The 26,566-nt window shown below is 45.4% G+C and overlaps 1 protein-coding gene across 2 annotated transcripts in view; it reads left to right on the forward strand.

The window, feature by feature from the left end:
• Positions 1 to 222: 222 nt before the first annotated feature.
• Positions 223 to 26,566, forward strand: part of cpeb4b (cytoplasmic polyadenylation element binding protein 4b) — a 33,083-nt gene continuing 6,739 nt past the window's right edge. The window contains exons 1-8 of one of the 2 annotated variants that reach the window (XM_084474632.1): positions 223 to 671; positions 1,605 to 2,843; positions 10,554 to 10,644; positions 19,044 to 19,094; positions 21,087 to 21,110; positions 23,564 to 23,734; positions 25,056 to 25,145; positions 26,136 to 26,254. In XM_084474632.1, coding sequence (XP_084330758.1) covers positions 1,650 to 2,843; positions 10,554 to 10,644; positions 19,044 to 19,094; positions 21,087 to 21,110; positions 23,564 to 23,734; positions 25,056 to 25,145; positions 26,136 to 26,254 — 1,740 coding nt within the window. In that variant the 5' untranslated portion in view covers positions 223 to 671; positions 1,605 to 1,649. The remainder of the gene's footprint in view (positions 672 to 1,604; positions 2,844 to 10,553; positions 10,645 to 19,043; positions 19,095 to 21,086; positions 21,111 to 23,563; positions 23,735 to 25,055; positions 25,146 to 26,135; positions 26,255 to 26,566) is intronic. The other variant, XM_084474633.1, reaches the window with a different exon arrangement.

A 26,566-nucleotide genomic window follows, 5' to 3' on the forward strand; every position in this document is an offset into this window, starting at 1 on the left:
CATAGTGTAGTATTATTAGTATTTTTTTTAACCTCAAGAGGCGTTACTACAATCGGCACAGCACCATATATGGACAAAATGGGCGGCGCCTGTAGGCTTTCCACCAATGAAAACCCCCGAACAGCTGAGGTGTGGCAGGTCGGGGGCAGGTTCTGTGCAGGGGGCGGTGCTCCAACCGGAAGTGCGCCGCGGCTGCTCTCTGCCTGTCACTCGGCCGCGGTGGGTTCCAAGAGAGGGGCAGCCAAGAAGCACAGGACTCTGCCGGCTCTACTGAAGAAATCCAGCAGAAATACCGACATCGTATAAACAATGAAACAGACCTTGTAGGCTTTTTGTCATAACGGTGGCTGAATAAATGTCATACATCGCCACGTAGCGGATAAACGAGACGCTAGGATCCGGATCAGGCAGAGAGAGAGAGAGAGAGAGAGAGAGAGCGAGCGAGCGAGCGAGAGAGAGAGAGAGAGAGAGAGAGAGAGCTGTGTCATTGAGCAAGGCAGGACACGTCAGGGAAGAGAGAAGAAAAGCTGACCGACTGCACCGTACGAGTCAGCTCTCCCATAGCCCTCCTCAAACCTTCTCTGCCGGGTAGTTTGGTTGAGGACATCTCATCTAGTCGAGGCAGGAGACCAGGAACTCGAGGAGACCGTCGCCAGGATCGAAGCCAAAAGGTGAGAAGATTTTTTTTTTCTTCCAGCTAGCTAACCTCCGTGCTAGCTGCTACTCGGCTAGCGTTAGCTACACTGTTCACGTTAGCGGTCAGGCTAACGCCTCCAATCTATACCAACCGGTCTGTCTTCGATGTAAAACTCAAACAGTGTATACCTCACCCATATGAGGTGTTTTAACCTCAGTGATGCATCGTGAGGACGAGATACGAGACGTCGAGGAGGATTATCCACGGACTTGTGACAGCTGTCAAACAAGGTCGAGGGTTTTCTCTCCGTTTGTCATTTTCTCATCTCGAACGGCATCGGCGTGTGACGGTGTTCAGATATTTGTTATATGATGTATGATTAATATGGCAATATCATGAACCATAAACCGCCTGTCAAACGTGATGGCTAGAAAGCTGTCTCGACGCTTGATTTGTCGCCTCCACTCGCGATGCTAATTAGCCCGGTTTGTGGCTAATTAGCCCGGTTTGTCGCTACCAGCAGCTCAGCAAGACTCGTATATTGGCAACGTCACGGGGTAACAATTAGCCAAAGACGAAGCCGTTTGTATTTCCTGCTGCCCGCCGTTAAAACAGTCGCTTATTCTTAACTTCAAGTGTCTATATAAAGGGTCAATATAGAAATTCGTTGTGTAACACAAGCCGGTTCCTATTTTGAGTCTACACACACACACACACACGCACGCACACACGCACGCACGCACGCACGCACGCACGCACATATGAACACACACACACACACACACACACACACACACACACACACACACACACACACACACATGAACACACACACACACAAGTCACATGTCACAAAAAGATGTTCCTGTCGAATTCATATGTTGTCAGCTAAATCTTTCAAAGTAAAGCATTAGAGGGCCTTCTAACTCAATGAATGCCATCCTATGTGTTCCCCCCCTCTCAATAGGACCTAACGATCACGGGTTAGCATTTGTGTGGGGGAGGAAAACAAATGGGGGATTACGGGTTTGGAGTCCTAGTTCAAAACAACACTGGCAACAAGTCTGCATTCCCGGTCCGACTCCACCCGCATCTGCAGCCCCCACACCACCACCAGAATGTGTCGCAGAACCCTGCTGCTTTCATAAACAGCACCACAGCCGCGGGGAATGGCACCACAGGGGGGTCTCCCTGGCTCTTCCCTGCCTCTGCCACCCACAACAGCATGCAAGACGAAATCCTCGGGGGCTCAGAAAAGCCCAAAGCACAGCAGCAACAGGAAATGCAAGAAACGCAGGAGAAGCAGCAGCAGTTGTCCCCCGGGAATCACCAGGACAGTGGAAGTGGCGGAGGGATAATTTCAGAACTGGAGAAGGCCCGCTCGGAGGATGGTAAAGCCGACAACGGCACGCCAGAGGGAACCAACGGGAAAGATAAACAGCTACGTCTCGAGTCTCCGGTCCTGTCGGGCTTTGACTACCAGGAGACGTCGGGTCTCTGCGGAACGGGCCCCATCCAGTCCAGTACCGGCTCTTCGTCTCTCACCGGTTTCAACAACTGGTCAGCCGCCATCCCGCCGGCGCCCTCCACCATCATCAACGAGGACGTCAGCTTCTTCAACCCGGCCTCGGCCAGCAATGGCCCGCTGCTGTTCCAGAACTTCTCGCACCACGTCAGCCCCGGCTTCGGTGGAAACTTCTCCCCGCAGATCGGGCCGGCCGCCGCCGCCTTGTCCCAGCACCACCCGCCCCCACCACCGCACCCCCACTTCCAGCACCCCCACAACCAGCACCAGCAGCACAGGCGCTCCCCGGCTTCGCCCCACCCTCCGCCCCCCTTCCCACACAGGAATGCGGCCTTCGGCCAGTTGCCCCATCTCTCAAACAGCCTAAATAAGCCCCCCTCCCCCTGGGGCCCGGCCAGCTACCAGAGCCCCTCCCCCTCCCCTGGCTCCTCCACCTCTTGGAGCCCGGGCGGAGGCTATGGCAGCGGGGGCAGCGGCTGGGGAGGATCCCAGGGAAGAGAGTACCGCCGGGGCCTGAACGGAGGGATGACCCCCATCAACTCCATCTCTCCTCTGAAGAAGACCTTTCCCAACAACCACGTGGCGTCCCAGAAGTACCAGCGGAACAGCCCGGCCGGATTCAACCCCAAGTCCTGGATGGACGACGGCGTGGGCCGCACTGACAACATCTTCCCCTTCCAGGTCAGAGGTCATTTGGTGGTGTGTTGATGGTTTTCTTTTTTCGTTATGCAAGATGTTCTTTCAATTGATTATCTCATTGATCAATATAGATTTTTGCCGAGTGTATTGTTCCTCCTATATATTACGTGTGTCCTTTCTGAATGCATGCACCGCTTCCGTTTCCCCCTTCTTTCCTCTTATCTGCACAAGCAGACAACGATATATCCGATAACCATCTTCTAAACGACAAAACACAAAAGTGTAATGCCAGTTATAATGGTTGCTAATTCAGCGTCGGGGAGGGTGGTGATGTGTCTTGGAGGAAGGGCGGGGAGGAGGAGGATTTCCATGGATTTCCATACTGCATTTATCAGCATGTTAGCCCTGGCATCCGTCTATCTGGGCGCTGCTCTCCCTGGGCGGCGGGTCCCTGATGATGACTAATGTGGCACTGCAGCGAGGTGTGGCACGTAGACAATGGTGGGTGGGGTTGGAGAACGTGGGGGGTGGGGGTGTGGTTAGAAAGTGGGAAAGGTGTGAGAGAGACAGGGTGGAAGTGAGAATGACGGGGAAACTAGGACAATCATTGTACCAATCATCAGGGATGTGACATGGGGAGAGATGAAGGCACTCGAGGAGGAAGGGATTATCCTTAAATGTCCTCTCCTGTGTGAAAGACCGGCCCCTGACCGTCCTCAAAAAAAGTTACATGGATAGATCCAAATAGAGCTCAATTCATAACATCTACCCTCTCCCCGGTCCCAGATCTCATGGCACCAGTCTCCTCATTTCTGTGCGATGAAGCCTAATGATTTCCCAGGATTACCATGTTATTAATCACCAAGGGACCTGGCCTCTATTGCCTACAACGCTCTCCTTAAAACCCCCGCCTTGATTTATTTATCTTCTTCTCTTGATGCCAAGGTCCATGTCCAATAAGGCTGGCCGGTGGACATTACGGGCTATCATCACCCTTACTATTTGGCCCGCGGGATTGATAGTGAAAGGTCTATGGATGAGGATGAATTCGTTTTATTGATTACCCTCAGGGTGGATCATCCAAGCTGTAGTAAGGAGGCGGGCTATGCGGCAGAATCGGGGCGGGGAGATGCCCCGGCGTGTGATGTGATGCGGGGGTTGCGTTAGACATAAGGAAGCCTGGCTGACCATGCAAGATTAATGGCAAGATTCCGGACTATTTCTGATGACTCACTGTATACCTTGTTGGGTTAAGTTGATCATATATCTACTTGAAATGCAGTTTTTATCAGATGGATATCTGTGTGTGGTAACACCATCTAGAAAGTCTCACCTGACTGTCAATATGCTAATGACAGAGTCAACAACGACACTAATTGGCTTTTAGAAGAAGCCAATTCTATTCTCTAGTTGTGCCCCTGAAAATCGTTATTATACATCTCTAAAGATCAATAGCAAACCCAAATAACTAATTGTTTTGGCACGTTACACATATCAATTCGGTGCGTCTTATGACACTAGCAAATATAAACATGGATGGGAATGATGGTGAACATGGTATGTAATGATGATGATTAAAAATGCTTGTAATTCAATTCATTCCAATCAATGGAACAACCATTTCTATAACTTAAATGTGTATCAATGTTTGTATCACATTGCAACTACAGGGTTTGTAGACCTTATTCCAGGAAAAGAACTGTTGGCTCAAACCTTTCGTAGGGACTTTAAATGTCTGTATACGAAATGGTTTAGAAGCTTATGGCAAGTCTGTTAAACTAGGATTATACCATGTTCGCTTGGTGAATTTATTTTTTATAGATGTCCTAGCATTGAATTATACATTACTCCCGGTTAGCCCTAGTTTCATCTAATACAATTTCAATGATTTATAATTAACCGTTTTCAATGCTTATATTATATATATTAGACTATATATTTGTATAGTGTTCTACATTTTTAAGAAACCAAAATTGCATTCCAACACCAAAAACTTAACTACATCTCTTAAGATATTTCTAACATGCCTTAACGTGTTGTTGAACTAAACAAGGTCATTCTTATCTATGAAGATGCACTCTCTTAAGGCTATCGCTTATGCACCATGCTAAATTAGCTGTGTGTGTGTGTGTGTGTGTGTGTGTGTGTGTGTGTGTGTGTGTGTGTGTGTGTGTGTGTGTGTGTGTGTGTGTGTGTGTGTGTGTGTGTGTGTGTGTGTGTGTGTGTGTGTGTGTGTGGCGTCCATTTTGCGCATGGGAGTCGAGTGTCTCTGCCATTATGCACTGGCTGCAGATGTAAGCTAATGCCTGGTTACTGTAGCAGGCTGCTTCCCTGGCCTGGGCTAAAATCACATCAGCCCAAAAAGCCTTTTCCCTGTGCCCTCTAGATACTGCAAGGGCAGAGGGAGAGGGGAGGCCAAATGGCAGTGCTATGTCACTGTATAAAGCTAAATAAAAGCAAGTAAGGCTATGACTATGCATGGGAAATGTATGCCTATTGCATGGATATGGAAAATAATGCCAAGATGTATGACCTGTTTTGTTGGATGTGGCAAAACCTCAGGGCTATATAGCTAGCTACATTAACGTGTGCACAGTATCTCGAGAATTGACAGGTCCTCATTTTAGGGATGATAGAATGCATACAACGGGTTCTCTAGGTTATCTTTATCCACCTGCTGAAGTGGCAGTTTGATGAGATGTGTCCCTTCCACCCAGTACTTTGAGCAGCTATAAAATGATGGACATTGGACTTGGTATTTACTTTGGTTCACACACTAGTGGATGAATGTGTCTGAAACAAACGTCTTCTGTAATGTTAGCTGATGTGTTGGCTTTTATAAATATATATAATATGTTCTATATAAACTCCGCAAACACATTACTCTTGGTATACACGTCACTATGAAGGCCATTCAGCATCAAATATAACTTAATGGCCTTCCTAGGTGAGCGTGGTTGCAGTCTGCTCAACCTGTTGGCTTCAAAGGGAAGTCTTTACTTTGCTAATGGAAATAGTTTCTGTAATTGAGGGCATAGGCCGACCGAAGAGCTGGTGCCACGCGGCCTGCTATTAGCCCGCTGGAAATAGTTTCCATTCTAGCAGAGACGCAACAGATGGGGATTAGCGGCCTTCATTAAAGAATTCCAGTTGTTTTTCCTGGTTGCAGTCACACAACATGGGGGTCATGCCCAGTCTTTTGATGAATGCTATTCATGCTGACTAAATCAAGTCTTCCAAGAATTTGAGACTTGATTGACACTCACTCACTGACTCACTCACTGACTCAAGAGTCCAGGGGCCAACGAGTTCCAGTTATTTGTTACAATGTGAAATAGTGGGGTGTGCATGGTTTAACCATGACCAGGCTGATTCTAGACGTTAAAACACCTTATAGCAAGGTGCCCATGCCTTCTCAGCTATTGTCTCTGTCCATTGCCTTGGACAGTGTCACACACTATCACTAATTATTTATTCACCATGATGCTCGGTACGGTAGACATTTTATCCAAATTGCATTACACACAATCATTAATAAATCAATGAATCGAGCAATCAATCCATCAACTTGATTGTTTCTTCTTTCATGTCCTATAGGAATCCTTTATTTTCCTACTAGGCCTAACGACCTCTTACAAAGAAAGGCTTCTTTCTTGTATTTTTAGCTAGGCGTGTTGTTGAAACATTGCACTCCCTGCATTAGTGCCAACTGACAGATCTCTGTTGTGAGAATTGATCCTTTGGCCTTTTGTAAAAAGCTTTGTTGCTTCTAATTTAATTGGTATGTTAAATCTAAGACAATTTATTAAAGAGTAATTAAAGGACATTAACTAAGGACAGCAACGTTTTTTTACAAACACGTCGATACAAATGATAAACCAAGGTCACATTTGGTAAAGCTTAACGTTAAAGACTCGCCAAAATTTGGACAGTGTATATCTGACGTGACCGTGCGAACACTATTGTTAACACACGCGCACAAACACACACACCCACCCCAAGCGTGTATGTGCTCTCACACTAGATACTACGCACACACGTGACGTAGCCACAGGGTGAGGAGAAGGCATAGGAGTGTCCCAATCTCTTTGGCCCAGCTTGTTGTGTGCGATAATGCAGTCCGTCCCTACGCAGTGGCATGACGCTGAAACGCCTGCCCCGGTTCAACCTGTCTCACAACCCTTTTGCATGTGTCTCTCCACCTCCTACCACTGGCTGAATACACCCATAGCTCTACAAACCGTCTCTACACACAGACCTGTGCTCCCTTGTACCCAAGACAAGACAGCCACTGCATGCTCGTATAACGCTGCAACAAAGGGCCACAATGCGGACAATATGGCTGCACGCTTGGCCGAAGCCTTGTTGGGCTGCAGAGGCCATTTAATGTCATGTCTTTAAAGCTCCCGGTGCTCCCACCGCCTTCATTTTGTTTCAGTTTAATTTACCTAATTGATGTCGTGGTAGGAGGTTAAGGCGATCAAGATCACATCAACTTTGTTCTTTATTACTCATCCCTCCTTACTCTCCTCCATCCCCCCCCGTGTGTGTGTGTGTGTGTGTGTGTGTGTGTGTGTGTGTGTGTGTGTGTGTGTGTGTGTGTGTGTGTGTGTGTGTGTGTGTGTGTGTGTGTGTGTGTGTGTGTGTGTGTGTGTGTATCAGTCTATGGTAAGACTTTGACATGAATGTAATTTTGGCCGCATTATGTAATATCTTTCTTTGTGTTTTTAGACATTGTTGATTTTGATAATGTTGAACGCTCTTGTCATGACAGGAATAGAATATATTTGAATTAAAAGTGTGACCATTGTGTCACCAATCTGCAGGTTTATCCATGGCAGTTTATTTAGTGAAACGAGAAGACTTTCTGTTCAGCCAGTCTAGACTGTTTGGGTTTAATACAAATAATGTGGGCGTCTGTTTCAACCAGGTAACCATGGCTTTGACCCCTATGAAGCGTGTCATCTTCGGCTGATTGGCCCCTCCGCTTGTGTCTATACCCCCATCCATGTCCCTGCATGTAACGAGTACGCAGAGCGGTGTGTGTGGGCTGTCACGTGGCCCCTGTTCCCTGTGGCTGGGGCATGTGTCTGATGGTGATTCGGGATGTGTCGTCTGTTTGGGTACTGTGTTTGCTGGTAAACCAACCCGTTTTGTAAAGGGAGGAAGACGAGCAGATCTGAGGATTTAATCTCTACTTTGTGACTCTCCAGTCCTGTGCGTGCATGTGTGCATGCACACATTTATAAATACATGTATTATGTATTTATAAATGCGTGTAAATTATAAATACAAGCATTTATAAATACAAGTATAATTATAAATAGATTCAGGATAATGATTATAAAACACAAATGCCCACTGTAGTTAATGTGATCATTTGAGGCGTCTTAACTCCTGGACCCACCCAGCCGGTTGGGCTGTGTGTTGTCTGTGTGAGGGTCATGTGACCCAAGGCCATGGCCTGTGTCCACATAGGTTGCAGAGGCAGCTGTGAGAAAATGGTGTACTTGGTCTGGCCTATATCCCCGGGTGGATGTTTGTTTTCGGAGAGAGTGTGTGCTTGGGCGTGCTTGTGAAAACGTGGCCTGGTTGAACTGCTGTTTTCGAGGAGGAAAGCAGTGGTCCATTTTGGCTAGGTTTAAGATCGCTAGCAGGCCTGCTACTCCAACCAGTGTGGCAGAATCTCAAAGCAGGCTGTTTATGTTGATCTGAAAAAATGTGTGGGATAAAGCACATATTTAAAGGAAAAAAGAGCATATGGCTGATTTGCTAATCACGCTTGGAATCCAATTTAGACATTATGGGCTACTTTGAAGTTTTGTATCACGCAGCCCTTATTTTAATGGGTCTCAGTAGGAATCGGTGACACAACAAACTAGGGGTGTGATCGGCTACACGTGTACACGTGTAACCGGTTAGTAAATCATAACCGTTTAGGAAAAATCAGTAAACGAAAACCGAAAAAAAAAAAAAATCAAAATCAAAATTAACATGTACTATTTATTTAGAGATTAATAAAGCTACAAATGTTCCACTTTGACAACGTTAATGCGCTAAGAAATGCACGTGATAAATGTTGGGTAATTGACCACCGTGCATTACGTCATGTAACACGTAAGTTTCACTCCCCCCCCCTTTCCGCCATGTTGGAAGGTACGCCCCTCCGAGTGCAGCTGAGCTTTGCGTTATTGTTGACACGGTAGCTGCTAGCAGAGGAGGTTGTTGAAATTCTGTACTGTTTTAACAATGCCTGGAAATAACTGCTGCGTTAAAAACTGCTTCAATGTGGGTTACAGTTTGTCAGGTTCCCTAAATGGACAACGCAGTTGTCCCACACTACAAGATTTTTTAATCTTATGTGATTTTTGAGTCGGATGTACACCACACACATAAAGAGAATCTCAGCCCATTTCTTGCTCTCCGATCGTAAATACAAATACATGAGATTCGAACACAAGACGGAACACCACACACGGACAATCTAGTCCTCTAATGTCCCGCTGCAGGGCCGTGGAGGTAGAACTAGAGCGACTCGTCAACAGTGAAGATGGATCAGCGTCTTTTGACGGCAGTGGTTTCCGCGGTGCTTATGCTTACATAATATCAGAGAATATCCGCGTCAGTTCGGCCGCGGCGCAATTAATGAATAAAGATCATAAACTGAATGGCTGTGCAAGTGTTGTGAGACACGGCTGCGAACCGGCAACTTAAAACAAAGTAGTGCCGGTTTGGTTCCGTGCCGCTGCCGTATCCAGTGGAATAGCAATAGCTATTATTATTATTATTGACTATAATGGTTTCTAATGTCTTCTTGTGTTCTCTGCATTTTCACTAGGACCCTTTTCCTTCGCCTTATTCTTCTCCATTTATTTCTATCTCGTAATGTCTCCTGCGTCTCTATGTTGCGTATTTCCTCATGTCTCTATGCCGCTCTGACAACGTTGCCCCTGGCAACCGATAGCCGTGGATGCCATCATGGCGGACGGGCTCAAACCCCTCCCCTCCCCTTCCCAAAAATCACGTGACTCCTCATTCTCAATAGCGCGACTGCGGTCCACTTAAAAAACAAACAAAAAAAAAACGGTTAACCGTGTACACGAAAAAAAAGGGGTCGTGTAACCGTTTACAATTTTTTGTAACCGTTCACACCCCTACAACAAACACAGAGCAGTCTGATTATCTCGTTACATTTCCAGTAAGCTTGGGCCATGGTTCATTACCAGTAGAACGCTTATCCTTTTTTCCCGTTGCATATTCTGTGTTTACTTATGTTCACTTGCTAGATATCTCACTATCAATTTGGTTGCCGTTCAAAGGATGCTGAATTTTTATGTCACTACCAATAACCTTTCTGGCAATTATCATTCAATGATTCGTTCAGTGAATATCAAGTCAGTCCTGTCACCCATGACCTTGCCTTGGGTTTTGATAGCTGTGGGGTTGTTTGGAACAGTTGGTTATTTCTGTTTTTGCATGTATGTTTACACCACATACACAATTCCAAGTGTATTCTTGGCATACACAGACCAACATGTTTACTTGTGTATATCGCAGTATGCTGAATTTTATTATATATTCTATTTTAGGCTGACATTTATAAGACCGGTTTCACTGTCATTGGTAGTAATAGCGGGTTGATGCATACTGAAAGTCCATAAAGCCACCGATTAAAAACGAGTACAATCATGGAACTATTGTACTTTGTGTTTGAATGCATGCTAATCAAGGATCTCTTGTCTTTGTGTTCAGGAGCGTACCCGGTCATTTGATGGCTTCAACATGAACACACTAGAGAGCTCCCTGATCGACATCATGAGGGCCGAGCAGGACACCCTGAAAGGTGAATATCTTTGGTTTCATTACAACTGGAGCCCAGCATGCTCATCCTGGGGCAGCCGTCACTCTGACACCAAGAGGACCTCTGTGAGCTAATGTAAATTATGTTCTGAATATACAAACGACAACAACCTTGCATGTAGTTTGAATGTCCGTCTCTGATCTGTCATCGCTGATTGGAGTTTTTTGGTGAATTTTCCTTTGAAAGTTTCTAATCTGCTGTTATTAAAATGTCCAGAGTCCAATGAACACAGCCCTGTGCCTTTGAACCACAGAGTACCCACATGGACACTAACAAGTGATCATCTCAGTCCCTAAACCCATTTATCCTGTAGATTTCCATTGCTCATCTTGCTCAGTTGATAGAACAAGGAATTTCTATGCAAAGAGATTCACAGGAGCTCATATTGGATTCTCTAACGGCTCCATATTGACATTGTGAAATTGGATTTTTAGTTGTATCTATTCACTGCCAATGACACAAATCAGTTTAGCACTGTAGATGCGATGACCACAAAGACAAAATGGGGGACATTTTGTTTGTTGTACGCTAGAACTGCGTAACAAGAGTATAAAACAGGATCACATTACATTAATATAGCCTGTAAGAGCCTGGAAAGGAAACGCTCTTCATCACAGTATCTCAATCTTCAGAAGCCCACATGACACCCGAGCTCATGTGACAACATTGATGTTATATTGATGTATCACTCCTCTAGTCTTGACTGGCTTAGTGAGGAAGAGCAGGGAGCTGAGGCCTTGTTGTTAATAAGTGATGGCCCGTCCTACCTTGTTGACCACTGCTGACTTGATTCCACTTACTCAGCATTTCAGAAATGGAATTGCCTCAGCAACCAGATGGGGGCGGGGGGCCGCAATCGAAGGCCTGGAAATAAATTTGATGCAAGAGGGAATTATGGAGCAAAAGGTAGAGGGTCTGAGCCTTCACAGTCAGAGAAATGGTTAGGGGGATGGTCAGGGGATGGTTAGGTGGGTGGTCAGGAGATGGGCAGGGGGGTGGTCAGGGGATTGTTAGGGGGTGGTCAGGAGATGGGCAGGGGGGTGGCCAAGGGGGTGGTCAGGGGGGTGTTCAGGAGATGGGCAGGGGGTTGGCCTGGAGATGGGCAGGGGGATGGTCAGGTGGTTGGTCAGGAGATGGCCAGAGAGGTTGTCAGCGGGGTGGTCAGGAGCTGGGCGGGGGGTGTTTAGGGAGATGGGCAGGGGGATGGTTAGGAGATGGTCAGGAGATGGTATCAGAACACCCTGCTGCTGGGTTTTCTCCAGCCCCAGGGGGTGGGTCATTTGCAGAAAAGCTATTTAACCTCAAACCATCGCTCCTCAAACCTGGCTGTGACTTGATTAGGATAGGCTTTTTAAGTGACTGAAGAGTGGTGTATGAGGCTATCTCTATTCCGGTGCTTGCTTCTCCATTTCAATTTCTCCTCTCACGCTCTTTCATTCTTCCTCTCTATTTCTATTCTTTGAGTGTATGTCTATTCTAGTAGTGTAACTGGGATACATCGTGGAATCATGATGGCTAGCAAACTGTGTTAATTATCCACCAATTAAACTAGATGCGTCACGTTTCCAATGTATTCCAATGGATACAATGTAGAATTGCTGCTTATTAGTGTATCCTGCTGGTTCTATAACAGAAAAGTGCAGGAAGAATGGTGTCCCCTGCTTCGGTGTGGGCAAACACACATGGACTGTAAAAAAATAAAGATTAAACCTGACTTGAATGTGTACATTTGTGGAAACAATCACAAAAAAAAACGCCTGCAAAACGTCTTCTCAAGTAACCTCATATTTTTGGACCATGATTTTATTTCTGGTATTTCTTGTAGCTTTGTCTTGTGGCCATGTCAGTTTATTTACCAAGTTTGTTGCCTTGATCGTTGAAATTAAATCTGTTTTTGGAGGGCTCTGAACATTGGACGGTTTGAAAATGATAAAAGGTGGATTATATTTTTTAAGAGCAAGGTTTCTTTGGTTCTATGATTTCAACACGGATTTGGCGTTCACAAAGTATCACTATCAGGGAGGAAGTAGGGTGCCTCCCGGTAGGGTCGGAAGTGAGTTAAGGGCGTCCTTTCAGATTTCAATATACACGTCTACCTACCAACATCACTGTACACTTATCTGTTTCCTACATCCTCAACCTACATATAGATACTTATCGTACATCCTCAGCCTACATATAAGCTGCTTTCACATATGACCTCCGTCTTTTCTCCGCATTTGTGGAGCAGAAGGTTCGACCGTGAGGGTCATTCACACTTATTCACACTTGACGCCCGAAATGCAGACATTGGTGTCGCACAGACATCAGTAGAATCTCTGGATGGTTTAGTGGGGCGGGCTTGCAAGGGGCGGGGTATGACGTAGGGTCTAAATTCTCAAGAGGCGGTACATGACGTAGTATAATTGCGGCCGCTGTCACATTGGTTTGTTGTTGTTTGACCGCGGACAGCATGGAAGCAGAACGGGCAGAACTCACTGCGATCTTCTTAACTGTTGTTGCAGCTATACATCAGATATTTCGTTGCATCCACAACATCTGAGGCATTGATGAAAGATTGGAGCGTTGCGAACGACGCGTTACCGGAGAAAGAGATAATTAATAAGCCTTACCAAGGGCAAAAGCGCTCGTAGAACCTTCTTAGCTCTACTGTAGTGATGATTTAGCTCCTGCAGTCTCCGCCACTGTACAGTAACCTTTAGAAATCCCTGTTGCGCATGTTCATTCCAAGTTTGCGTCCGTAGCCAATTGAGACCAAATGAAACGGCATGTTTGAATTGAGGATATTGTCTCGGCTGTTCTTTATTTTGGGCCGTGGGTACAGCAGGCAAGGTCAGCTTGACTCGCTTCCAATAATTTCAAAAACAAAAACAAAAAAATATTTATTTTACAATTCAAAAATGAACAAAGCTGTCTTCTAAATTAAGGTAATAATACTGGGAAACAAATAAACCATTATAAGCAACGAGTGAACTTAATAAGCGATCGAAATACTTTTTTCAACCACCGCCTCTTTCCCTTGACATTTAGTTATCACCTGACATATGCAACAGATATGTAAGGCAACCTGGTCGTACAGGAATCTGTGAAATGAGTCAGTCTACGTCCCGTATAGTAGCCTATTTTATTTTAACGTCTTTAATGGTAAGAAACCGCACGGGGATGGACAATGGATAATGAGCGTTGCTTAATTAAATTACAATGCCATGAGAACAGCTGCCTCTGAACTGGCGATTCGTCACCGTTATTTCTTATCACCGGGTTCGGCGTGAGAGTGTCCGGGACAGAAGATGTCTCTGAGCTGGACGGTGATAGAATGACGGTCTCCATGCTCTCTGACGGGGAATCTGAGAGGGCTGCCACTTGCATGCTGCCAGACGCTGGAAGCGGCCTTGTGGAGTGCCAGCCCCCCCAGATCGTCTCACACAAATCCTGGTACTGGCAGGTTTTGCGTTTTTTTTGTTGTGGTCTACCATGGTGGTGAACTGCTTTTTGAGGGATTTTAATTTTGTGATGAGTTATATATATATATATATATATATATCCTGTATATGCAGCCTGCTCCTGGCGTGTTTTTTGTTCCCGCCATAGGGCGTGTTCCCGCTGTAGCGTCATCAACACGCCCACTAACGTGAAGTGCGAAATGCCGACATTTTACTGCTCATTCACATATAAGGTAATTAGCATTTCCTCCAGAGAACATACTACCTCGGGGGTAGTATTTTTTTCAGGAGGTCCAACGTCAGGATATGTCATTCACATATACGCCACGTCCGTAGAATCTACGGAGAATAGACGGATGCACGTCCATATGTGAAAGCAGCTATTGATACACTTATCTTTTTCTTTACATCCATCAGCCTACTCATATGCACTTATCTTACATCCATCAGCTTACATATAGATACACTTATCTTACATCATCATCCTACATATAGATACACATCTTTTTCTTGACATCAATCAACCTAATTATAGATGCACTTATATTACATCCATCAGCCTACGCATAGAAACACTTAAATCCTATAGAATACATCTCTGCATTATCTTTACTTGTGGAACCATATCCACCCTGCAGCATTATCTTGATCTCTTGATTAAACTGTACATTGGTGGACAATAAGAGGAAGGGTCTTAGTATAGAGCTAGCTAGATCTATTTATTCTTTGTCTACTTAACAGAATAAATATCAGCCCTGTTATAGTGTGTACATCAGGGAGTGGAGTGTTTGAGTAGATATGCAGGATGTGAAAGTTTTATCACTCCACTAGGTGTGTGTTCATCTCCTTCATCAAATCTTCATAGCTCCGTCGATAGTGTGTATAAACAAACTCCTGAACACATTGTCTCATGTTTACTGAGTTGATGGCCTTAACAGTCATGACCTCAATGTATAAATTGCTGCTCTAATTTTAAGCAGTTACAATTCCACACTAGCTCAGAGTTGCAAGGGGAATACCAGAATTTTGACACAATTGCCTGAGGAAGCAAAAATAGATTTTTCGTTATAATAAAGTTAAGCTTCGAACTGTACTTCTTGTTATCTTCTTTGCCTGAAGAGGAGTTTCAGCAAATTTCTTTAATGTTAATTTGTCCTAGGGATAAGCTATTAAGTATTCTGTCATCGTCAAATATGAAGGTATATGCTAATACACTGATGGGATTCTTGAAAGAAGTGGACTTATTTCGGGTGAATTTCATGAAGCTGAATATTCATAGAACAGTGAGGGCAAAGGTGTTTACAGATGGCAAAGCCAGCTTCACTCGTTTTTTAAGTATATATCTTTTTAATTTGTAATGTGTTCATTTGCTAGTTTTTAGATGAGGGGATGATTATCTCCATAGTAACCTGAAGTAAATATCAACACAGAGTTGACCCTCAATATCTGTAGAGGCTAGGGGTGGAACGGTTCACAAAATTAACGGTACTGTTTATATCACTGTTTTGTGGTCACGGTTACCGGTTTGGTACGGTATTGTTTTTAGTGAAGCTGATGACACAATGACCTATAAATTTTTATTTATTTATATATATATATATTATAGGTTACTCGACAATAGTGGCACTGTGGCAGCTTGTTACATTTTAAAATATGGACTTAGTGACGAAGACACTTAGTTCCTGAAACTGTTTAATTGGTTAACGTTTTTATTGGAATAACACTTCAGAAGGCAAAACTGCAATTCAAGTGCTGTGTGGAGGACGCCGGTGTATTTCTGATCCATGCTCGGTCTAAGTCTGTCTCGGTTACAGCAGAGCTTCAATGTAAAGCGGGTCACACACCAGACGAGGCATGGAGAGCCGCGTCGATTTGGGGTCTTGATCTTAGTTTAATACAATAAGTGGTGCTGAATGGCGCTGTGATGCGCGCCACGGTTTGGAGCAGTGCTGTAAGTTATAGCACCGTTGTATGGTGGTGCTGCTGATCAAGCTCTCATTGGAAACACGAACCGCGTAAGATCCAAAAAAGACACACCGCTTTGAATGTATGGGGTTACTTCAAATGATCATGAAACTGAATAGGTGGGTTGTACATTGTGCAAAGTTTCCATTAAATTGAACCGCAGCACTAGCGCTATTCAAGAGAATGTGAAGAAATGCACTATTGTAGAGGATGGACCGCCAGATGAGAAAAACACATCGTAACTCGTTACCTTAGCAGCTTATTAGTAGGTAGAGCTGATATAGGAGGAGTATATTTCCACAGCAGCCTGATGTTATTAGTAGGTAGAGCTGATATAGGACGAGTATATTACCGTAGCAGCCTGATGTTATTAGTAGGTAGAGCTTTTTGATAAAGGAGGATGATAAAAAAAATTTTTTTTTTTTGCGCATTAATTGCGGTACCAGTTAACATTGTCAGTTGACCCGTTCCATCACTAGTAGAGGCTTACCATAAACCTCACCACACAAGTCAGAGTTCTCTCTGACTCACCAGCATGCAAGTTCAGTAGTAATCAGGCTTGGTTAAGTCTTAATACAGTTAATGCTTTCTTAATGCCATTTTATTTTAGTTTCAAGGTTGGGCGTATTTGCTTAGCAACTTGATAAATATAGTGAGTAATATTATCGGATTCCTTTCTACAGTGTGGCACTGATGTTTTTATTCAGTTGAATCAGGGTCATTTGTACTGTGCATTATCTATCCAGATGGATAATTCCTTAAATGGACTAGAAATGTCTGTGATTGCAACAGACACACACTCAGAAACGCACACAAACCCCTCTCTCCATGATTCGGAAGGTGATAACTCATTGATGGAAATAGCTTTGCGGGGGAGGGGGGCGTATTAGTGGGTTACCAACACCACCATCTTTGAAAAGATAATTATTTAAGTCTGTTATTTCGAATAGGCTCCAGGCTTTCTTTCTAATCGGCCATTCTGTACAAGGTCCTTACGCGACCGGAGCAGCCTTCAAAGATGGCCTCATTATGAATCCAGTGGTGTGTATGAGTGTACTGGGCATTCCTGGTGGAAAGCAGGTGTGTGTGTGTGTGTGTGTGTGTGTTGAGCCCTTTCCTCCTCTGCGGGAACCTCCCAGCTCGTCCTCCATGGTAGGGTACGCCCTCACACCTCTTGGCCTCCAGCAGCCGCTCCGTCCTACCCCGCTCTCCCTCCTATAGAACACCATACTGTATAATCGGTCCTCATAATTGCAGTGTTGCTTTCACAATGCCATGTGATGTGAGGGTAGGGTGATGTGTAACTAGTGCTTTTCAGTTCAGTTTTCTCCAGGGCAAAAAAAAAAAGACAAGAAATTGCATGATTACGGAGTGGTTTATTTTGTGACCCACTGGCAAGGCAACGTCTTTCTTTATGTCGCTTCACTGTCTTTTGCTCTTTTTAAAGCTTTTTTTCTCCCTTTACGCTGTTTTTGTTCTTTCTGTCTATTACTGCCCTTCTTTTCTCTTTGTTCGCATATGTTTTTCGGGCTCATTCGCCTTCCTTTCGCTAATCTATCTGGCTGTGTCTCACGAGCACACCATATCTATGTACTTATACTGCTCTCCTTCTCTACGTGTGTAACCAGAACATCTGCTGCCCTCTCAAATTAACACGCCTGCCCATTAACAGCGGATAGAAAGCCAGGGTGCATATGTTGACGTACTGGGTAGAAGCACATGCGATCAGAGAGCGCTAATGTAGAAGTGGCTGTAGATGTCTTCAGGCATTGTCGTGACTGACAGAATGGATCCCTCTGTTCTGCTGCTCTTGTGTCTGTGTGTACGTGTGCACACACAGTCCTTGCGTGCAGCTAACAGCAGGCGTTTTAAGGTTCACAGAACGGCCACACAGAACACCAGACACTGGGTGATATGGTATGCTAATGTGTGTGCCCACATGCTATGCACACAAAACAAACACCATTTGTGACCACTAAAAACAACTGTTTGTGTACGTTGGGCTGGAATGCATGGCATACTGGTGTGCCAACAGTGCATACATTGTCGTGTCACAGAACATGTACTGTAATGAGATAATACTGTTTTGTTATTACACATAACGAAAATGTATGAAAATGAATTGGCTAAAATGCATGCATGACGCCCCTCTGATTGCCATGGTAATGGAATCTAAAATGTATCTTTTACATTCCACACATTTTCACAGAGTAGATCTCGTGTGTGCATGCATACATGCGGGAATTTAATTTTCTTTTTATATATTCTGCCATGAATTCCTGATTAACAAAATGAGCAATAATATATTCAAAGATTCTCTGGCTCAAACTGCAGTGTGCAGTGGTCCACCTAGACTCCCGTTCGCCTTTGGTTGTCAAGCGCCCTCTACCCAGCGGGCCGCAGGGCAGCATGGACACAATAAGTGGGCCGTCAGAGGATGGGCTAGTAGAATTCCGTTTGAGCCAGGCGTCGGAATGTACCGATAGAGAGTGTGGGGGGGGCGGGGGGGGGGGGGGGGTGGGGATGTTCACAACCGCACAACAATGGCTGTTCTATTCAACACACTGCAGCCCTCCGGCCCAGCCTTGGTAGGCACGGAGGCTCGGTGGGCATTGCTCACGTGTGGATGGGAGTGTGTGCATATTTAATTTGCACTTGGGGAATGTCTGCCAGTGTCGTTGGGCCAGGCACATGGAACGTGTACTCAAACATCCAATGCAATGAGACAGATGATGGTCAGATTAATTAATTGAAATGACCATTTCATGTTAATCTGTTTTATACAATCAAACATGATCTCTGTCATTAAGTGAAGGTCTGTGTGTTTGGGCTAGCCAATGATGATAAAACAAATGTATCAAACTAACATTTGTTTGCTGAATCTGCAGAAATGGCTACACACCCACTGAGGTGTTCACTGTAGTCCTCAGGCGCCATTTTGTTCATGGTTTTGTTTTGTGTCTCCCTGTGTAGGTCGTTTGGGGTTCCCCCACCCAGGAGCCGAGAGCCCTCTACCCCTCAATGGTATGTATAGGAACCTCCTCTGTTCCTAGTGGTACCTACTCTACTGTTCCTTTAGGAACCTCCTCTGTTCCTAGTGGTACCTACTCTATTGTTCCTTTAGGAACCTCCTCTGTTCCTAGTGGTACCTCCTCTACTGTTTGTAAAGGAACCTCTACTGTTTGTAAGGGACCTCCTCTACTGTTTGTAAGGAACCTCCTCTGTTTGTATAGGAACCTCCTCTGTTTGTATAGGAACCTCCTCTACGGTTTCTATAGGAACCTGCCCTACTCGGTTTCTAGTGGAACCTCCTTTAGTCAGTTTCTGTTGAAACCTCATCTACAGTTTGTATAGGAACCTATGCTACTCTTTACTCATATAAAGACTTTTCTATCTTTATCTAAGTATCTGTATCAGATTTCAATGTGCTCTGTTCAGATAGGACCCTCCTCTACTTCATGCTCCTATAGGAACCAAGATAGTTGGATACCAAGACAAATATGAAGGCCCATCGGTAGCCACAGGCTCTGAGCCTGTTCCTTCTCTCTCTGTTGCCTGTCACTCTCTCCTTAATGCATCTTGTGGTCGTCACAGTGACACAGCCTTTAGCTCCCATGACTCACAGTGGTAGTTTATTGCCTTCTGGTCCTGAGCCAGAGGGACGAGATGAAGCACCCCAGAAATAGGGAGGGGGGGTGTGGTGGGGGTACATTTGACATCACTACAGCTGGCCAGGAAGCCGGTGCTTCTGACCACCCCCCGTCACATGATGCTGTCACATGTTCAGGAGCTGTAATCTAGCCCTGAGACAGATGGTGCAAGCAGATAGGCCGGATTCCCCCCACACACGCGAGCGTGCTTGCTTTCTCTTTCTCTTTCTATCACTCGCTATCCGTCTTGCACTCTCTCTAATTGTGTGCATGGTCTTTCTCTCTCATTCTGTTTTTTCTCTCGTTTTCTCTCATCCTCGTTTCTCTCCCTCATGTCCTCTCTCTCTCTCGTGCTATCTTTCTCCACTGCTGCGACACCTTCCCGTTCCATCCCACTAGAGATCTGCTTCTGTGCACCATCTCACTCTGTCCTCACGCGTCAGTTTTTTATAGCATACTCTACTCTCTTTTAATCAGCCAAAGAGGGCTGCGTTGCTTCGTTCACTCCATCCCCCTCCCAGCTCCCCTCACTCGGACCCCTCCCTCCCGGCTCCCCTCCCCCTGCCCTCCCCTCCCCCTCTAGAGCTGCTGTGTCCATCTGGTTCTGCTGAGAGCTGGAAGCAGATAGAGGGATGGAGAGGAAGGAGCAGTGGGCTTCGACCACTTCCTGCTCAGTCCAGTCTCCCCACACTCCCCCACATTCATTCATTCATCTCCTGCTGGGTGGACCTTGTGAAGATCTCTGGTCACTGCAGCATTCAAATGGGGTTAACAGGGCTGCTGTTGTGCCCTGGTTTCTCTACCTGTTCTAGAGGGTTGAGGGTGATTGTTCTTCCCATTCCTATTCTGGGAGGTTTAAATGAGGGTGAATGTTCCTCTGATTCCTATTCAGGGTGGTTTTCATGAGAGTGCATGTGCTCAGCAACCTAAATACAGCATTCATTGGTTAGCCTGAAGAGCCGTGGTACTGCGGTGCTCTGGTAATCTAGTACTACCATGGATATCCTGTGGGAGGGACTTTGCACCCTGATCCATTGACCTCCACCAAATATAAACATGTTGGTGTGTAAATGTTTCTGTATGTGTACATTGAGAGGCGTGTTGGACGTAAGAATAAGGCTGATTTTCTATTGTGTCTATCCTTTCCAAAAATACTTGTGTTGCACCATGTTAAAATGAGCCCCTGGACGGAGGCAGAGGCATGGGCTGACCTCTGCTCTGTGGCTGGGTGCTAAACTGGTGAGGGCATTATTGGTCCACTCCCCTGCGTGTTGCAGGCCACGAGAGTCCTCTGGATTAAACCGGCGTTATGTATAATCCTCCCTCTTTTATTTTTCTCCATCTTTTTTTCTTGTTCCACATGCAGCCAGGAATTATGGCCGGAGACGAGGTAAAAAACAAGCACCCACGTTGCCTTAGTCCGTGTTCCCCGTGCTGCACATCCGTGTTGCCTATGTTGTTACCTTACACTTATTGTTTTCGTTGTTTTGTCTTGTGGAGTGATTTTAATTTACATTTTATTTTGGTGATGAATGCAGTTTATTCATTGCATCAGTGACCAGAATGTCTTGTGGGCATGATATCTGTTGTTGTTGTTTTTTTTGTCACCAATTAGTGAAAAATGGTTATGTCGTCAAGTGCTGACCTCGCCGTGCACTCTTTTCTAACATTGCGAAGTCTGACACCAAAAGTTGACCATGTCCCTCGCATCTGTGATGGTGCAGCCGGAGGCAACAAAGGGATAGAAAACACAGACCATAATTTAAATCTTTGGAGCAGGAACACTGACACATGGCCCTGCACATGGTCCAGGAACACAAACACACTGTGACACCACACAGTCAGCCATGCACACATTTATGCTCAAACACACATTCATGCTCAAACACACTCACACTGCATAAGCTGTGGGCTTACCCCCTTACATAAAGCAGTATAAGGCAGCTCAGAGCTGGGTGGATTGGAGTAGGAATAGGCCAGGCGAGGCTTAACCTCCAGGGACCGTAGAGCACGGACAGACGGACAGGCATTACACACACACACACACACACACACACACACACACACACACACACACACACACACACACACACACACACACACACACACACACACAGGAACAGACGACACACACACACACAGGAACAGACGACACACAGGAACAGACGACACACAGGGACAGACGACACACAGGGACAGACGACACACAGGGACAGACGACACACAGGGACAGACGACACACAGGGACAGACGACACACAGGGACAGACGACACACACACAGGGACAGACGACACACACACAGGGACAGACGACACACACACAGGGACAGACGACACACGCACTTGGACACGGACGACACACACACAGGGACAGACGACACACGCACTTGGACACAGACGACACACACACACACACACACACAGGGACAGACGACACACGCACTTGGACACGGACGACACACACACACACACAGGGACAGACGACACACACACACACAGGGACAGACGACACACACACACACAGGGACAGACGACACACACACACACAGGGACAGACGACACACACACAGGGACAGACGACACACACACAGGGACAGACGACACACACACACACAGGGACGACACACACACAGGGACAGACGACACACACACTTGGACAGATGACACACACACTTGGACACACACACACACACACACACAGGGACAGGCGACACACACACTTGGACAGATGACACACACACACACAGGGACAGGCGACACACAACAGGGACACCCAACAGGAACAGACACGGACCGCAGACACATAACAGGGACGAACAAAAGTCGTATGGGGACAAATGATCCCACATATAGAGACCTATAGACCAAACATAGAGTAAAACATATGGTTCTAGGTGAGTTCCATAAAGGTAAAGCCATGTTTAACCTTGATAGTCCCAGCTTTCTCTACAGTGTACAGTAAGGATGTGCATGCATATGTTCAGCAGCACTGTACGCGTGCATGTGCATGTCTTCATGATGTGACTGGGTGATTAAGGCCAGCTAATGAAAGCAAAGAGAACACATGCACTTCATTTTACATTTCAGGGATACAGCTTTCACATACACCTTTTACATCGTGTCTGCATGCTGTAATACTTCTTACATTTTAGTTGAGTCCTTTGATAATTATGAAAGGATTTGGAGTTGAAAGAGATGGTTGTTCCTGTGTTATGAATCTTTAATTTCTTTCAAGTTTTTGGCTCTATAACATGTGTTTGACCAAACAACGTCCGCCCAGAAAACATGAAACATGAAATTTCTCCACCAAATGTTTGCAGCAGATTGCAAGTCCTTGAGCTCTTCTATAGAGCCACGGAAACTTGTTGGAAGATGACCCATGAGACAATCGTCTCGTCACACTTACAAAAAACAAATAAACCGCTAATAAAAACAAATAAATCCCAGCAAAAAGTGTTATCTTGTTTATTTTTGGAGTGTAGTATATACTAAAACAATTATTAGACTCAGGCTCCGTGAATAGAGGGGAATAGCCCCCCAGACCAAAGGTCGACGGGGCTATTCCTCACTATTCACTTCGGCTAATAATTGTTAAGTGTTATTTAGACCAAATCCTTCTGTACAAGAATGTCCTCAGCCATGGCAGCAGTGGGGTTTTAAATCCAATTATGACATTTTAATCTGATTAAGGGGGAACTATCGCTGTTTCACTCCCCAAATAATTGGACCAAGTGTTTTGTTTTCCCTCAATCTAACTGCAGCAACGACGGTGAAAAGGCCTCCATTTTGACGTGACGGTTGTTCCTTTTTCCTCAGCAAAGTAAAGCTCTTCCTCTCCCACAGGCCACTCTTCCCTGTTCCCCATGGAAGACGGTTTCCCTGACGACGAGCGCGGCGACCAAGGCCTGGCCGGCCTGGGGTCCCCTCACTGCTTCCCTCACCAGAACGGCGAACGCGTGGAGCGCTACTCTCGCAAGGTCTTCGTGGGAGGCCTGCCCCCGGACATAGACGAAGGTAGAGCCGGCCCCCTGCTGGCCTCTCTCTGCAGGTGTCGGTGTGACTCTGCCCTGGTGAAACGGGGCCACCATCTTAGCAGGGATGGCTTTCTAAATAAGGCCGTCCTCTGAAAGCGCTGAGCCCCCCCACCCCCCCCCTAGTGATTTATCGTTTAGCTGAATTGACTTTTTTCTTTCTGTGGATAATCCCCTCTTGGACGGTGGGGCGCAAACATGGTTCACGCACATTTAGCGTCAAAGCTATGCAGAAGGGTCCATACTCTTAATGAGCATGTTTTAAAAAGCCTCCTCACCGGACTCGACAGCTAGTCGATACTTTAGCTATTGGGAAGTTCTGCTCCCTCACCCACAGAGCTCACGGAAGCTAAGAGAAGGTTTTTCCGAGGCTGCTTTGACACAGGACTTTATCATTAGTCACTGTGAAATCAGCAGTCCTGAGCCATTCTCGTACCACTGCAGTATAACCAAAACCCTCAATGTCATAGATATTTTCCGCAGTGATTTTATTTTTATGCACTTAAAGGCATTCATGAGCTGTCAGCTTTAATTCTCTGTAAGATCCCAGGCTTTTGTGGAGACAAAGCAGAGTTACGCAGCAGAATCAGCCGCTGCCAACACAGGGCAAGGAAGCATTTTACCTTGGAATAGATGACACACCATTTAAGAACAAAAGGAAGAGGGTTAACTCAATGCACTGGTGTAACATAAAAACACACTCAATGCAAGTGTAGGAGCTCTACAGCCAGTGTGAGGCTGTTGTCTTTAAATAGACCGGACCACTCACTGCATTGGCTCGGCTGTGATTCGTCAGGCGGCCCGATATAGTAAACACTAGGGATGGTTCAAGTAAAAAATACAACCCAGTCCTCTAGTCGTGGTTCATGTATTGTTCGTTCTTTCGCTTCCAAGAAGGGATTGCACAGTAATCACGGTACCACAGTAAACTCTGTAGGATGTGTAGTCTCTGTCCCGGCAGGGCTCAAGAAGAACATTTTCTACTGACTTTTCATTTGGTGGCCCCATCCAAATTTGGTTCTAAACCTTTATTCGCCGCTTTGTCGCAGTATTGTCGTTTGTCACGTACCATCCATCTGTGTACATTCAGTTTCATTTTATGTTTTACCGCTACTACCCCAGTGTTACATTTTTTGTGTTGCATTTTTGCATTTTTTGCTTTAGCTGTAATCCTTTTTGAACATTAAAACCAAATATGTTCATAAATCTATTGTTATCAGATGTAATCGATCAATTAAGAAGAGGAAATTTGATTTCCAAGAACGTCTCTAATGTATTGGGGGTTGTGCTGTTTGCTTCTACAGATGAGATCACTGCCAGTTTCCGCCGTTTTGGTCACCTGTTTGTGGACTGGCCTCACAAAGCAGAGAGCAAGTCCTATTTCCCTCCCAAAGGTGAGACTTGTTCTTCCTTTTACTTTGACTTTATCTATTGCATCGATACAAAGCACGATCACTCTACACAGGCAATGATCATGTGATTTATTATGTATTTACTGTTAGTAGGTTTTTCTTTAAAGCAGTGTGTTCAATATCGTTACTTTATGCAAGTTGACTCACTAGTGCTGTACTGGTCTTTTGATTGTAGTTTAGTTACTAGTGCTCTACTGGTCTTTTGATTGTAGCTTAGTTACTAGTGCTCTACTGGTCTTTTGATTGTAGTTTACTCACTAGTGTTCTACTGGTCTATTGATTGTAGTTTAGTAACTAGTGCTCTGCTGGTCTTTTGATTATAGTTTTGTCACTAGTGCTCTACTGGTCTTTTATTATAGTTTAGTAACTAGTGCACTACTGGTCTTTTGATTATAGTTTAGTAACTAGTGCTCTGCTGATCTTTTGATTATAGTTTAGTCACTAGTGAACTACTGGTCTTTTGATTGTAGTTTAGTAACTAGTGCTCTGCTGATCTTTTGATTATAGTTTAGTCACTAGTGAACTACTGGTCTTTTGATTGTAGTTTTGTCACTAGTGAACTACTGGTCTTTTGATTATAGTTTAGTAACTAGTGCTCTGCTGATCTTTTGATTATAGTTTAGTCACTAGTGAACTACTGGTCTTTTGATTGTAGTTTAGTAACTAGTGCTCTGCTGGTCTTTTGATTATAGTTTAGTCACTAGTGCTCTTCTGCTCTGGGGAGGCAGAATATGGAAGATTGCAGGCAGGACTGCTCACCAGTGAGTCACAAGGTCCTGGCAGGACTTCAGCCGTTGGCGGTAGGGGCTGGTTAGGACAACAACATAGAGGACATGACCTTTAAGCCGCATTATGTCGTCATGAGTGAGACCCGATGGCTCTCTAATGCTTTGTCACGGGACAGTATGTGCTGTGGCTCTGTTAGTAAAGCGTTGTGTGTGTGTTTGTGTGTTTGCGTGCTTGTGTGCGTAGGTTATGCCTTCCTGCTGTTCCAGGACGAGAGCTCCGTCCAGGCCCTGATCGAGGCCTGCATCGAGGAGGACGGGAAGCTCTATCTGTGTGTGTCCAGCCCTACCATCAAAGATAAGCCGGTCAGTGTGCACACAGATCCTAAACCTAGATACATAATATGTGCACACACACACACACACACACACACACACACACACACACACACACACACACACACACACACACACACACACACACACACACGGCCACACACGGCCACACACACACACACACACGGCCACACACACAATAAACTCACACACAAGCACGGCCACACAAACGCACGGCCACACGCGCACACGCGCACACACAATAAACACACACACGCACGCCCCCACACACACACGCATACACACACGCACAAACACATGTAATCGTGCATGCAACACACA

Source organism: Micromesistius poutassou (assembly GCF_964030765.1).
Source record: "Micromesistius poutassou genome assembly, chromosome: 10".
NCBI lineage: Eukaryota > Metazoa > Chordata > Actinopteri > Gadiformes > Gadidae > Micromesistius > Micromesistius poutassou.